The 16,512-nt window shown below is 45.1% G+C and overlaps 1 protein-coding gene across 1 annotated transcript; it reads right to left on the bottom strand.

Annotated features, from left to right (window-relative positions):
• Positions 1–2,247: 2,247 nt before the first annotated feature.
• LOC146625582 (uncharacterized) lies at positions 2,248–3,057 on the bottom strand. The gene has a single exon (XM_085362195.1). It carries the CDS (start codon positions 3,055–3,057, stop codon positions 2,248–2,250), a length of 810 nt encoding a protein of 269 aa, XP_085218321.1.
• Between the last annotated feature and the right edge of the window lie 13,455 nt (positions 3,058–16,512).

A 16,512-nucleotide genomic window follows, 5' to 3' on the forward strand; every position in this document is an offset into this window, starting at 1 on the left:
TTTGCATGGACGTAATCAATAAAGCGTTGCATTTTTCACATAACAACGTAGCATAAAGACGTCTACATTTTTCTGCTGGGTCTATTTTCTGTCTAAGCATGTTTCATATTCTGAAAGACTATTTATTTCCTTCAAGAGCTAATGAAAACGGACTTAATTTACATTTTATTTTTCTGACATTTCAAAAGTGCAATTCAGATTCTCTTGACAGTTGGATGGAAATAGTAATAGAGTCACCAACTGAGGGCAGTGTGGAACGTACTGGCAGTTCAAAAGAACAATTAAACCTGTAACAAATTGGAAACGAGAAAACGGGCACAAAAATGGGTAAGAAGGAACATTTTATGATAAGTTGTTAAGCTTATAGTCAGCCAAAGACAGATGAATACATCTCACGGCTGTGAGGAAGATGGAAAAATGGAACATCAAAGCCCTGTAGGACTTTACCATATGTCACTACTAAAGACTCAATATTTTTGCAAGCAAAATGTGTTGTGAACTGAGAGACACACTCGGTGTCCTGAGGAAATGAAGTTCCATGACAACTCAGAGGAGTCAATTAATCGTAGGGCCTTAGTTCAGGCAGAATGATGAGGTGGGGTTAAGTCCGCTGGGCCACTAATTAAAAAGAAGCAAAGCTCATCTCTGTCTCTGCAACACAATGGTATTTTAGATGGATGCTTGCGCTTTCTAATGCGAATAAGCGTGCACATACACAAACACATCTACACAGATGCATGCAAAAGAGCACATAAACAAGGACTGGCACACACACACCCACACAAAATTGAATTCTTGTTAGATTGCACCATGCAAAGGCTGCTGTTGCACTGTGCTAAGCTTCCCAAAGCAGGAGAATTATCCTCAGCCCTTGGTCTGAAATGCTCTACGTGGGAAGTTAACTGCACAACTCACTCCTGCAAAATCTACATGATTATCCCAATCAAAGAGGTGATGGAGAGCCACGCTGATTTTGGTTAATCAACTCCATTAATGCCTAACATTAATTCAATGGCTGTGTAAAACACAGTTACATGACATTGAGAAAGCAATTATCAGCGAGACAATAATTTGGTTAATAAAGATCTCATTAACAATCATTATGCGACTTTGCTGATTCTTTTATCTCGAGGCAAGCAGGACGGAAAGAAGGCAGATGCCCTAAATGCTGACAAAGACCTTATTTCATTCCCATTGTTTGAGGGAAAAGACTGTATTAGAGATAGCCATGGTATTTCAGCCCTTTTATAATGTATCAGTTGTGTTCATTTTCTTCCAGGGTAATAAGGCTTAGAGAAGGACACTGGAAGAATGGCTCACCTCTTCCTCTTCACCTCAATTTACCTTGTCCTCCACAAGCTCTGCCCCAGAGCGCTAGTGCTTTGATTTGCATTTATGTCACGGTCTGGCTGGCAGACCGTGGGGATGTGGGGAAGGAGGACCCAGGTGCGGAGCTCAAAGTTCAAGCAGTGCGTTTATTTACAGAGGGTGATATCAAACAACAATAAATCCCCGTGTTTTTCCCCAGACTCCCGTGTCGTGTCCTCCAAGTGCTCTCTGCTCCCGTGTCTGCACTCCCGGTGCTCGCTGCTCCTTAAGCCTTCCACGCTCCTCCTGCGGGAAACAATAGCGGCAGCAGTCAGGACACTGAACAATGGCAGGCATACACTACACGACCAAAACCTAAACTGGGTAACTAACGTGGAGTCCCAAGCAATGATCCCGCGTCGGTGGGAGCTCCAAGACTTTCTTAAGTAGCTCCCCCGACGAGGCCTGATCAGCAGCAGGTGTGTGGCTTCGGGTGTGGCCAGTCCCCTTGCAGGGCCACACCCTCCAGGCCTGACGCCGCCTATAAACAAGTGCTCAGCCACCCACACACACACACACACATATACACAAGCACAGAGAAGGGGAAGCAACACCAAAATACACAACAATAACACAGGTCCATGACTGCCCAGGGGTCCTGGGTCGCCCAGTCCCAGGACCCTGACAGTACCCCCCCTCTAAGGGTCGGCACCCGACGACCCAAAAACACAAACCAAAAACAACAGTACAACCAACCCAGGGCGGGCGGCGGGAGGTCCAGGACGGAGGGCCAGAACAAAAACGAGCAACAACCACCAAAGAAACAACCCCCCCAAGGTCACAGTCCCAAAATCCGACCGCGCATCCGGCAGCGGAGCAAAAAAGAAAAAACGCCACAAAACAGTCTCAGGCGGCCCATCAACACAACAGTTCAGGAGTTCACAAGAGTTCAGGGGGCCTACATCGAGTCAAATGGCGGCGACGTTGCAGCTCCGGCGGACGGCCACGGGTCCGGCAGCAGCAGAAAAACAGTTCTGGGGGCCTGCCACTGCTCCAGTGGCGGCGGCACTGCTGCCCCTCCGGTGGCGAGCCCCGGGCCCAGTAGCGGCGGCGCTGCTCCCCAAGCGGCCTGCCCGGGCTCCAGTGGCGGTAGCGGCGCTGCTGCTCCTCCGGCGGCCTGCCCCGTGTCCGACGGCGGCGGCGCTGCTCCCCAGGCGGCCTGCCCGGGATCCAGTGGCGGCGGCGTCGCAGCTCCGGCGGGCGGCCACGGGTCCGGTGGCGGCGGCGTCGCAGCTCCGGCGGGCGGCCACGGGTCCGTTGGCGGCGGCGTTGCTGCTCCCGCCTCAGCACCACCCACGATTCCCGACGTGGCGGCCGGGCTGCAGGACGTGGCGGCCGGGCTGCAGGACGTGGCGGCCGGGCTGCAGGACGTGGCGGCCCCTCCGGCACGCAGACCTCCAGCTCTGGCTCAGCGGATCCCTCCGGACCTCCGAGCTCCTCCGGTGGCAGCGCGGGCTCACCAAGCTCGCTGAGCTCCTCTGCTGGCAACGCTGGTCCCTCCGGCTCGTTGAGGTCCGCCAGCAGCGGTGCGGGCTTCTCAGTGGGTGGCTCGCTGGGCTGCTCCGGCTCACAGTGCTCCTCCGGCTCGCCGAGCTCCTCCGGCATTAGCTCGCTGGGCTGCTCCGGCTCACAGTGCTCCTCCGGCTCGCCGAGCTCCTCCGGCAATAGCTCGCTGAGCTCCTCCAGCATTAGCCCGCTGGGCTGCTCCGGCTCACAGTGCTCCTCCGGCTCGCTGAGCTGCTCCTGCTCGCTGAGCTCCACAGCTGGCGACGCGGGCTCCTCCCGCTCGCTGAGCTCCTCCGGCTCGCTGAGCTGCTCCTGCTCGCTGAGCTGCTCCGGCTCGCTGAGCTGCTCGGGCATGCTGAGCTCCTCCGGCTCGCTGAGCTGCTCCGGCTCGCTGAGCTGCGCAGCTGGCGGTGAAAAAGAAATTAGGACGGTGGCTGCAGGCAGATGAGACGATGGCGGTGTTACAGCTGCAGATGGTGAAGAAGCAGCGGGTGGTGTGGAGACCTCTGACCGAGGTGATGTTACCTGCGCCGTCAGCTCGTCCACTGCAGACAAAAACACAGATGGTGAGGGAAATGGAAAATTGTCCGTACTACTCACCACAGCCGGCTCTTGAGATGACCGTGGATGTGGCTGCGGTGAGGAAAGCCGGCGGCGCGAACGTCGTTTCCGAGTAGACGTCGGGGCCGGCGTCTCAGGCTGTGAATCCACCAGCTGACCGGGCCGGTGAGCAGCCTGAACAGGAGAGTGGAGGTGGAGCGTGTTAACCAGGAAGTCCGTGATGATCGGGTAGAGCGTATCCAGTACCCACGGGAAGCAAGACACCGTCTCTTTCAGCCGCTTCTCCACGGCGCGATGAAATCTTTCCTCGTGCGCCTCCAGCAAAAGGTCACAGAGTCTATAAACTTTATCCGTAACCTCCCTCCTGAATCTCTCCGATGAGTCCGCTGGGTCCATGCCGGGCGGGATCATTCTGTCACGGTCTGGCTGGCAGCAGCAGGTGTGTGGCTTCGGGTGTGGCCAGTCCCCTTGCAGGGCCACACCCTCCAGGCCTGACGCCGCCTATAAACAAGTGCTCAGCCACCCACACACACACACACACACACACATATACACAAGCACAGAGAAGGGGAAGCAACACCAAAATACACAACAATAACACAGGTCCATGACTGCCCAGGGGTCCTGGGTCGCCCAGTCCCAGGACCCTGACAATTTATGCAGCTAAATAATGAAAGTGTGGGGTGTAGTACATCAGCAAAGCGCCCAGATTGCATTTAGGCAGGTGGGCTGAAATACAACCAGCCATCTTAATATGCTTGGTTACACAGAATCCAAGCGCAGCCCTGTCAGTCATGTGCTGGGCTCGGTGGACGCTTTAAAAAGCTTTAAAAAATGTGTGGAATTTCTGACCACAGGCGGTCGTATTTAACAGCGTTATGCTGAGCAGTCCGTGTTTGTATCTCATGCTCTTCTAATATACAAGGAAACCATTCCAGGTGGATGCATTTAAAATACTTTCACTGATCAGCAGTTGGTAAGGTGTTAGGAAATGATAAAACACGTCATAAAAGAGAAAGAAGGCCGCTGGCTAACTAATAAACAAACATCTGCATATGAATACTAGAATGCATATCTGCATATGGTATTAAAAGGGGTAGTCGTGTTTGAGCAGACTTTGGTTGTATGTAGCAGATTAGAGAGATTTTATCGAAACACAATCATGAAACCATCATTTTAAAATATATATCTTTTCACCAAGAATGACTGGCAGACTAAAGAAGAAGTCTTGACCTGGATACCCAGTGGGTACACCTGAAGAACAGGATGAAAAATTGGTTTTCCAAATTCATTCAGTGAGTTTAGAACAAGTCTGCACAAAGTAACTTTTCACATGCTCACAATGAATTTGTGTTTTAGATTAAGAGATAAAAAGGGATTGATGGAGGGGCTCTGCTAATGCTAATGAAGCACTTAGGATCTGATGCTGATAAATTATTTCCTTCTCCATACAGTATATACGGTTGAATGGCTGAGAGAATCTCTTTTCATTGGCCATTATGTCCTTGCTCTCGTTTCCTCTGCTCAAGGCAATACAAGAAACTCTTAAAAGAAAAAGAAAAAAATTCAACATGATGCTGAATGTCCTGTTCCATCAAAAAGTCCAAGGACGCTGTCAATCAGTCTGAAATCAGAAGATTTATATGTTTGTGGGCCAGTCTGACAGTGGCTGAAGTCCCAGTGTCAATATTTTTAAAAGGTCAGTTGTAGCATAGATTTCAAACCTGTTACTGAATTTGTGATCAAACAAATCCATCTTTAAGGCAAATTTGCACCTTTTAGACGAAAATTACCTAAAGCTTCACAGAATCCCACAGCACCATGTAGCTGTGAAGGAGTTCAGTGGCACAGAAACAGGTTTGGAGCAAATGAGGATGTGAAAAAAAAGAACTGAAATGTCAACCGAGACACAATGAACCAAAAGGCATTAAAAGAGCACATAAGCAAAAGAACATGTTACTGAAATTAGCAAAGGCAAAAGGTGTTTCATCATGTGCTGCTTCTACTCCTTACTAAGGACAAAATTCCAAGTATATTTTCTTAGCCTAATAATGCCATCCAGCACCACCATGGCCATGCAGCACGCACCCACACCACACTCTGAAGATAATTGAATTACCAGTGTCTTCAAGTATAAAAGAATACAACTGGAGGCAGAGTCGGCTGGTAGTTTTCAGGGACCGAAATACAGAGGAAGATAGAGAAACATGAGAGTGGAGATAGAATGAGGGGAGCTATTATTCCCAGTACCCAGGAAGACACTTCATCTGAGCATCATCTGTGGTTTTCTCCTGGGGGCTATAACTGGTTGGCTAACAACAATGACAACACATCTCTCTGGAATGGAAAGCCACTGCCTGGAAAAAACCCCACAATCTTATCACACACCAGTCATCTTTGTCATGTAACTAAAGTGCTCAGGGTATTGTGACACAAAGGGAAACAGGAAAGTGGTGTTCCCTTTGTACTCTGCATTGTTGTTTGAAAGGTGGGAAAAGCCGGGATAATGCATTCCGAGTTAAAATGGCACTTGATCTTTCCGTGTACTGCTGAAACAGACTATAAAGCAATTGACAAGCACTTCAACAGGAAATAGTTCTGATGATATGATATACATTCAGTAAGTGATTAAAGATGCCAGACATTTGCTGCCTGCAGCTTTAATCCGATGCTTTGCTACTTGTTTTTTAAAAGTTATTATTCTAAAATGGATACATCTAGGGTTCAGAATTTAGGCGGTGATGCAGTGGTTGGCACTGCTGCCACGTACCATGAAATTTCTGGTTTCAATCATTCTTTAGAAGTGCTGTTACTAAATTTAAAATTAAATTAAGAAAAGAAGAGTGCTATATAAATGCCAATCCATTACCTTGGGCTCTAGAGAATTGTAATGAGGATGTTTTACTATTTTCTGACATTTTTTTAATGACATTTGACAAAAAAATTGGGTTCATTTAATTAAGAAAACTATCAACAATTTAAAAAATGAAGTAATAACAGTAGCAGATTGATTGCTAATCTGCCTATTTAATATATTCATCTGTCCTGATCAAGCATTGACACTTAATCTCTGTTCTCTTATCGTTGGTCCCTGCTATGGACAATATCAGTGCTGTCTCCCTACCACCTCTGAACTATTGTTCACAGTCAACTTAAACACATTGATGGTGTTCAAACACCAAGTAAAAGATGACCCTTTGATAGTTTGATAAACTGTGCAAAAGGATCCACTTTATGACTTTATGCAGTGTAAGAACACTTTGGTGTATGTTTTATTGGCCTAAGAAAATATTTCCTACTGTCCCTCCTCCTTCCAAGTAGGTGATGCACAAACACAGCAAGATCAGTTAATCTCAGCTAATATATTTTTATTGTTCCTTTCATGGGCCTCTCCATGTTGCTTTTACAGTGTCTGTGTTGTGTCTGAAACCGGCTAAATTTCACTGAGACTAGGAGGGGATCTGTGTGAAGCAATCGATTTAAAATTGCCACTGAGCGAGAGAGTGCAATTGATGTCAACGCTGCTCAGAAATGAGTTTTCTTGGCTTTCCGATTGAAATGACGTGGGGCCATTGTGACTGGAGGCAAAGTGGAGCCAGGCAAGGACCTATTATCTCGAGCTTCCCAGGCCAAACCAATGCCTTTCAGATACTGAATCACTTCCATCTCCATTTTCCTACTTCTCTCCCTCTGCTTACACACAGATTTCCTCTATCCACTGCATATACACACACACAACAAATGCTAAAGCACATGGTTCAGTTCCTAATGTGCCATTTTTAGGCTAGACTGGGTCACGGCATTTGATTTCCAGAGGTCTCCTGAATGCACACAGTCAATTAGAATGCTCTCCCATTGCACGGTCCATGGGGAGCTTGTGGATTCTCCCAAGCGCACCTGTCAATATTTACTCTTCTAACAAAATACATCATTCATTGCCATCTGCTCTCAGGGAGCACGCAAAGGGGCGCTGCTGCTGCAAAATTAATAGCACTTCTAATGCTCCTTTCCTAATGGGCCTAATCAATTAATCAGCCCTTTGCAATCTGGAAACGTCATTAACCAGTGCATATATCCCTAATGCTGTCAAAAGATATGAGTTTGCTCCACTGTGGTTTATGACCAAATGGGAACGAGTGCATTTTTGTGTATTCGAAGTTGCTTAATTAACTATTTAAAAATGTTTCAAACTCCCCTGCGCCACAAATAACGTGCAGGCAACAAAACCTCTTTTACTGCTGTCATTGTTGTCATCATTGCCTTCTCTGCTCGGCGATAACACATGCAATGCAAGCTCAAGCTGTGTACTCAGAAATATTGCATAGGCAGCCAGAAGCTAAGGCCCAGAAGCTGGATGTGATTGTGCATTCTGATTTTCCAAAATACCACGTCCTCGAAACCAGCGTGCGTGTTTTTTGGTTGTTTTTTTTTGTCCGTGTACATCTGCCTGTTTCATCAACTCCAGTTACATTTCTCATGCAAACACACCAGAGCGAGAGAAGACGGAGATGTAAAATGATGTTTGACAAACATTCTTCTCAGGAGGCATCTCATTCTGATTTCACGACCTCGGGTACCTGGAGCAACGGAGGTCTATTTCAAAGCTGAACACCACATTGAAATTTTCAGCACACGCCTTACTTTAACATGTAGGGCAAACAGTCTGTGGATTAGTGTGTGTTTTTGAGTGTGTGTGCGTGGGTTGCGCTCGTGGTGCCGGTGGGTGGGCGGTGTATATGTGAATACAAAACTGTCATTTTATCCGTGCACTCTCAGGCCATCAACAGTATGATCACGCATCAAAGTGGCTGCTGTGTCTGACTGCATAATCACCGGAGCAAATCTCACTCCCATTCAGCCCCGAGTTATCAGAGAGGATATTATTTTAACCCTTTGTTTATTTGGTTCTGAGCGAGGACACACAGTCTTTGGTGCCGAGCTGGTTGACACATCTGTAAAGGAGCTTTGAATGAAAGTAGATAACCTTGACTATTATGTTAATGCAACATCCACATGCATATGCATACACATTCTTTTAGATCTAAACATATTATAAAAAAGACACGCCCACCAGTGGGCTTGTGATTAGAATGATCATTTTAGCCGGTCAGCCATGACCGATGATCGAGCAAGCCTCAGATATATTGATTCTGTGCAGATTTAATTAGCCCACGCCACTGCTTGACTTGCACCTCTCCAGAAATGTAACCACATACACATCATTGCGGACTGCAACCATAATTATTTGGCTTGATAGCATATATGCTGTTAATTTAATCAGTAAAAACATGACATAATTATTCACTCAAGGAGATTGAAGCTGTCAAACAAAGTGCAATGTGCAGTTCCTCTACTCTATGTACTACTTGAGACCAGATCTGAAAGTGAGTCAAACCCCAAAGACACTCTTTTGTTGGCCAAAGGGGCCGATGGCACGATATGGCAGCCTCGCTTCTGTCAGTCTGCCCCAGGGCAGCTGTGGCTAGGACTGTAGCTTGCCTCCACCAGTGTGTGAATGTGTGAGTGAATGAATAGTGGAATTGTAAAGCGCTTTGGGTGCCTTGAAAAGCGCTATATAAATGCAATCCATTTTTTGTTAAAAAGTCTAAATTTACAACATTAAAAAGCATATTTACAGTCTGGTGCACAGAAAAATGGTTGAAGTGAATTAAAATACATGAAGATGGATACCAGAGTTATTTATTGACACTATGTGAAGGATAGGCATAGATAATGTGACATCATCAACTGGAGTTTGAAGCCTTGAGATGAACATATTCACTATAGCCATCTTGGTTGCAAAAAACCCCACATGCAACAAGAAGGGTCCGACTCATGAGCTAACAACTTGTGATTGAAGTCGATTACTGACTTGTGATCACAAAATAGACTTATTGTTTTATTAAATGTGGTCCAAAATGAGTGACTGAATCCATAACTTCAGCAACAAAGAACACAGAGACCAAAGCTGCTTTCTCATGGACTTTTATGGGATGAGAAATAATTAGCTCCACCTGTTCCCATCTGGTGGTTGTCAGATCAACGCAGGTTTAAGCCACTCTTGTGTTTGCTTCATTTTTCCAACCTAGTAGCTGTCCATGTTTGATACCTTCGATGGTCCAGACATAGGCTGCTGGAGATGATCGCTATCTGCTAGCCCTAACCCCTGCTAGCTTAAGCCACTGAAATGGATCTGATGTGTTTCCTACTATTGTCTTGTGGAGCATTTATAATGAATCTAACTAATAATATGGCTTGCTGTGTGATAGGCACAATACAATAATTCTATACTTCAGTTTTGGTGTTTTGCTAATCTTTTACTTGCTAGCTAGCATTAGCTAACAACCCGTCACTCACCCTCTCATCCAAATAAAGTAACTTCTGGCTATAAAAAAAACACTATTGCATCAGCCACATTGCTGATATAGACTCTTCAAAATGTGGAGCACAGAAGCAGTGGGTGATGTCACAGAGCGTCCATCCATCTTTTGTGCTGTTTATCTAGCATTTCACTTTGAAAGCTCTGCAGCACCTGGGCTGACAATTTTGGTTGAAGTAACTGATGTTGTTCATTATTAATTGGCTCCAGCTTTGACACAAGCTGCTCAGCTCAGTCACATATGTGGAAAAGCTCAACACAGCATTGAAACCCCAACTGCCAACATGCGTTTTGGAGGTGTAATTACATTGTTAAGCTGCTGTGCAAACAGGACGGATAAAGAGGGATATATTGCAATTTATTTTTATTTGCACTGAAAAGGCTCTGTCTTTTAACTGAGACAGAGCTTTTTGATTTTGGGATTTATTTGGGTGACCTGGTGGAGATTTGGTTGAATATAAAATGCATCTGTTTTGCTTAACCAATACAAGCGCATTACTCTCACACAAAGCTTGTGCTCCTGCATCTCCTTGCCTCATTTTTTTTAATGCACATAAGCATTCAGCTATTGCTCTCTGTCTCTTCCAAATTTTTTACATCTACCTTTAGCACGCCTAAATTCCCATTGTTATTCTTTAACACTCACAGAGACATAAACACATGTGGATCTCTCCCCCACAGCCTGATTCCCACGTATGACCGATCAAATATTCACATATCATATTTTGCTCTTTTTCTCTGTCTTTCGCATATGCCACCCAGACACACACACAAACACACACGCACACGTGCCAGGTAATCCATCCCAGGGAGAGCATTCAACATCTGGTGGACAAGGCTTTGTCTCCTGCTACATCTCCTGGGTTGCCCTTTACTGGACCCTGGCGCTTCCTGATGGATCACCCTCGGACCAGGATGAATGGTGCCTCATCTCCCCTTCTGCACCTACGATGCCATTTCATTCTATCTACGTTACTAATCTGTCATTCTCGGTGGCCATTTGTTACTTCACTAGAGCTGCTGTGCACTTTACATATGCACGCGTGTCTGCATATGGCCACACAAGTGATTTCCACCCCCCACCCCCCCACAGAGGAGGCATGCTGTCTCCAACAGTGATTTGTGTTATCAGAGTATATATTTCAAGCGTATTTAAAAGCCGTATTAAAAGGTGAATAAAAAGGTGAAAATTAAATGACAAGGTGAAAATTGTTTTGTCTGCTATGATGAGTAAAAAAAGTATACTACAAGGAAGCAGGATGTTCATTTTTTTCATTTTTGTGTGCATAAGGTAACACTTGGTTTGGATAGTCCAATGGTGCTGTATCATGTGAGAAAAACAAATATGCCGAACAAAGTGTCACTTGGCGGCGGCGCTGCGGACTGTGACATATTGTAGATACTTAAATAACCGCAGGGAGGTGGGGGGGGAGTGTTTAGTAGTCATGCTTTATTAAGTATACAGTGCATCATTATAGAGTACACTGCAATTAGTGTGCAACGCTGATTATCAGAATGGACTACACATTGGAAAAAACTAAAAGAAGTGAAAGAACTCAGTACAACTGCAGCATTTCCAACAAAATCAAAGCAATTCCCCTCAGTTTTCAACCTTTCCTGTTGAGCTTTTCCAGACTCTCCTCTGATGCTCTGAGCGTTCGCACGTAGAAAGGAAGGATACCATGGCCAGAGGGGAACCTGTGCATCAGTCAAAAACCTCATCTCTGAACCAAGGGACCTCCAGCTTCACACCAAGCTCTTCAGCACAAACATGTGTTTAGCCCCACAGCTGTGCAGAGAGGAAACTAAATAGGAAATCAAGGAAACGGTAAACAAAGTTGAGCCGATCTGTGTCAAACAAAAACGCTTTGCCTGGGGAAAGACAGCGCAGACCTGTCTTGCTCTTCGGCCTTGAGTATAAACACATGAAATGGATTGCCTGCCTCGCCCCGTCTGCAAGTACCCAGGCTGTTTCCTTTCAGTAGCTTATTACTTAGGGAAGCCTGGATGTGATTCTAAGCGTGGGCCTCTTTATCCATTGGAACCTAGGAGAGATGTGAAGTTAAACCCACCCTGGAGGTGCATATAAAATACACGCAGTTGTGTTTACACAAATGTTTCCCTGGCTTTTCTCATTTTATGGTTCATGTCGGTCAGCAAGCCCTGTTTTATCCGCTTTTGCCATGGTAGCTAGCCTCCAGGCAATGCCTTGGCCACTTATTGGAAGCAGTGGTGGAAGGAAGAGTATAGATTGTCAGAGCACCAAGGTAGATTGCTTGCAGTGTTTCTATCATCTAAATAGCTGCGGCATTTCTTCTGAAAGGACAGAGGAAGGGTGTGTTTCCTCCTGCTCTGGTTTTATCAAAGCAGAGAGGACCAAGTGCTCCACTATCGAGTGTCTCAGGGCTCTCTGGAAGAGTGGTACAAATCAGCAGCACACACAGCACACAGCATTAATCAACGGTCTGGGAGGTCAGTTAAGCATACCTGTCCCCTCACGCATCCTCCTTGAAATCTAGGCTGCAGTAATCAATCACAGATAATTCCCACGTGGAGCCTAGATGATAAGCCACTTTTGGTTGTGTGGAGGAAAAATAAATGAGAAAAAGTTTGCAAACGTGTCTCAGGGAGGTTTATTCCGAGTTCTGTCAACCACTGCCTCTACACTGATACTGTCAAGGCTCGGCTGTGTGGCAGGCAGGAGTAGGACCCAAAATGCAGGACTCACAGGCACGAGGGAATGAACTCAAAAAGGCAGCTTTATTGCTGAAGAGGCAGAACATAGGAAATACAAAACTAAACTGGGAAAAGTAAACTAACACTCGGAGAGAGAGACACAGGGAAATCCACGCAGCATGAGGGACGACGTCACACTGAACAGAGGGAGACGCAGACAGAAATACACAGAGGGTTAACGAGGAAAGTGGGAACACACGGGGAACACAGGTGACACTGATAATCATAACGAGACAGGGCAGGGTGAACTGAACGTGACATGTACGGGCGTGAGAGTCACAAGGTAAACAGGAAGTGCACAGAGGTTCAGACAGGAGGAGAGAGAGCACGGGGAAAACACAGACATAACGGGCTGGGGAAACATGAAACAACCACAAAGGGAGACGAGGGCTCATAAATACATCGAGGGCACACAGGGGGAAAAAGCCATGAAGGGAAAACACTTAGGGAACAACACAACAGGGCAACTCAGAAAACATGGCCTAAGCAAGGAACAAAATACAAACATACAAGGAAACTAAGAACACTGGGCCAACATGGCCCAGGACCATGACAGATACTCATGAAGCAGGGCCCCGAGGTCAGCCGCAGAGGCTGTCAGAGCTCTGCTCCAGCTCCCATCGAGGCTTTGTCCATTGTCTGACAGTATAATTAAGGGGCTTGGCTGTGTGAATAACAATAAGATGTTAATTATACAGTGACACATCTCACTTACTTATTTTATGTGTAATTTATGCATTTCCCCTTACTTTTGGGGTAAAGTAGGACCCTGCAGCTTTAATCTAAGCCCTTTCTTTCTGCCTAAAACTCTTCGGAAGTATGAGCACATTCTTAAACATTACACTATATCTTTAAAAAAAAGAAAAAATTAACAAATAAGTACCTCGCTGGGCCCAGCCATAGCTGCATGAGTCATTAATTAAATTCATAGGGTATTACAGACATATTTGATAAGAACAGTGGGGAAGCTTAAATGCAGTTTTTCTTAAATATTCTGTCTGATTTTTATCATGTTTTTCCCTTGCCACCTGGCAGGATTCTTTCCTTTGATTCTTGATCTTGTAGCCAGATATTATCACCAGCCTTATCTCAGAATTGCACAGCATTGAAGGACAGGATCCTGAGGTATGCTGGGACCAACCTCATACTGGAAAGATGTGGGAGGGCACAGAGAAGCGCAAGCCTTTGATTGTTTCAGCCCCGAATTATTCTATTCAAAGGAGAGATGTGTATTAGAATTAGTGATACAGCTCATGTACGGTTTTGTTTGTTTGGGCCTGTGTATTCTATATTGCATCTGATGTCTTATCATTAAATTGCATAAACCCTTTGATAAAGGATATTGATTAATGTAATGACTTGCATGCAGCTTTGGGGGCCGAGACCACTTTTTAAATCATTAAATAGCTACAGTGTGTTTTATCATGCTGTCAGATCAATATTCTGCACTCCTGGACTTCAAACTGAATTTTGAGCCAGCACTTCCTATGTCTTTTTGACCTTTTGTTGTGTCAGATTGCACACTGTAAGACGCGAAACAAGGAAAATCAGTATTGATTCACAATTCTTGTTCTCCAGAGATAAGGCTGTGTAGATGTTTCCCTCGTTTTTCACAGTAGTTTCTCAGTTGTTGGGGATTTGTTTTGTGCAAGAAGAGAGAAGGAGCTGCAAAAACTCAACGGTAAATACTGCAATGGTTTCCATTTCCCCACTGGAAGCCCAGCAGGCTAACAGCCACAGCCGGAGCCCGAGTTCCTGTCTCATATCACAGCACGATGTCACACTTTTAAAGGCATCAAAACCCAGGTGCAGCTGTGACTGACAGGTGCAAGCTTTCCATCTCTGGGACTTGGATGGGGGGGCGAGAAGGCTTATAAAACAAAAGCCTATTAGAGTGATTTCCCTTGCTTCTCCTTGGGGGGTCGGGGGTGGGATTCTATATTGACAACATAACTGGGTGAGGCTTTGGGGATCTGCAACAGTTAGGCACTGGATACATTTCTTCCCTTTCTAAGGGTGATGTAGGCGGAGGAGATGGGTAAAGTAGCGCTCTGCTGCTTTCAATCATTAATCAGCGTGGTGACCCCCGTTCTCCAACTCCCACCACTTCCTCAACTCTTTTTCTCTCAACACGGCCCAGGCCTCTAATGCAGATTCAACACACCCTTGGGCTCTGACTGATGAGAAGAAACCCTCTGCCTTAACTTAAAGCTGTTGATACAGAGGAGGAGGAGGACAGGGGAAGAGAGAAAAACAGTCTCTAGCTGTGATCGTCCATCTGTGAGCTCAGAGAGTTGGCCTGATGAGGCTGACGCTGCTGCTGCAGCTGCTGAGGCGGCGGTGTCAGTGGTCTGAAGGGCTTAGCTTAATGTATTCCTTCAAATGCATGTTTGATGACCATCAAATATATGGTACAAGAGAACACATATTAGGTCACCACGGTGGTGTTGCCGGTGCAAGAGTGTAAAAGAAGGAAAAGGAATAGGAAAGGAGAAAAAAAACACCACATGGCATCCCTATAAAAATAGCTCTTTCTCTCACATCATCCTTATTTCCTAGTTCCTTTCCCTAGCAGCTGCTTTGATGGATCATTTTGTCTCTCTAATAGCAGCTCCAAATCCCTGGATGCTCTCCATTTATGTTCTGTGGGAGACTATAACAATTTAGCTGAATCCATCCAAAAGATTAGCGCAGAAGCAGAGGAAAAAGAAAAGACAAAAGTCTAAGCTTTACCCAAGAGGCAATCAACTTGTACTTTATTTAGACTTTCCCTCTGCCTTTAATTTTTTTTAACTCAATGCTTTGTCAATATTAACTGTAGCTGCTCCTTGCCTCTTGATTTTTGAAGGAGCCTGGTATAAATGATGCAGTCCTCCAAGCTGGCAGAAGCCTTTCAATCATGCATGAGTGGTGGATAAGTGATGGAAGCTGCTGTGGCCTGCCACTCTCTTTTCCTCCCCGTCTGGTTTCCATTTTAACTGGGGGGAAAAGGATGAGAGAGATTTTCTATCACACCCGCCGCTTCATCACAAATATCAAGAGTGAAAAGAAAGCTAGTGATGTTTTGAGCAGTAGTCGCTGCCAGCTTGTAGATATATTTACAGTTTCTGAGTCCTACCGTATCAGCCAGAGCAAATCATGTACAATAACTTTAGTCTGTCAGTCAGTGACATGTGGCTAATTTATTCCTTGTTCAGGGTTTGTACGCATCATGACAGTTTTAATCAAACTTTCTGACAGTTTAACATTTATAACGGCCTCATTACATATTTATACAACATTTCTAGGACATGACTGCGTATTTGATTTTAAATTCTCCCCAGAAAAAAAAAGCTCTTTTGCCTTTTGGCTTCAAACATAATTGACAGGACTGTGGTGTTTGTGGTCATCTTTTTAATGCCGTATTGTAAACTGATATGAAAAATATCTGTGAAGTTTTCAGGGTTTTTTTTAAGTTCCTGTTCCTTGTATCTTGAAATACTTGCTAAAGTTTTTATGTGGATAGTCTCTCACCTGCACTACTCTCTTTTCATGTAATCCCAGACCATTTGCTTTGTTTCTAAAGATGATTCTTCACTTTGCAGTGGAATGACTTGGAGCTACAGTTTTAACTGCTGGTATTGTCTGATGAATCCACTTTTCTAGCTCATCATTAGGTTTTTGGCTATTTAGCCAGTTAAAAAAACTGAATGTTTTAGGTTGTGACATAAAAGCAGAAACTGAAGGACCAGTGGTTAATTTCTCCACTTTGCTGTAGATACGTGGAAAATGTAAACCAAGACTACTCTTGTGCAACGCTTTAAGTGACCACTGCTAGAAAGACTGCCTTTTTTGTTTGAAGATCATATTCTATAAAGCATTCTGATTACTGTATTTTCCGCACTAAGGCGCACTTAAAATCCTTTAATTTTCTCAAAAATCAGCAGTGCATCTTATAATCTGGTGCACCTTATGTATGAATT

Source organism: Diplotaxodon limnothrissa, linkage group LG9, assembly GCF_057381915.1.
Source record: "Diplotaxodon limnothrissa isolate DT_005_m linkage group LG9, D_limnothrissa_male_GT1.1, whole genome shotgun sequence".
In the NCBI taxonomy this organism is placed as follows: domain Eukaryota; kingdom Metazoa; phylum Chordata; class Actinopteri; order Cichliformes; family Cichlidae; genus Diplotaxodon; species Diplotaxodon limnothrissa.

What these genes read in the sequence shown, in the direction of transcription:
- LOC146625582 (XM_085362195.1), bottom strand. Translation starts at nt 3,057, where the DNA reads ATGCTGGAGGAGCTCAGCGAGCTATTGCCGGAGGAGCTCGGCGAGCCG.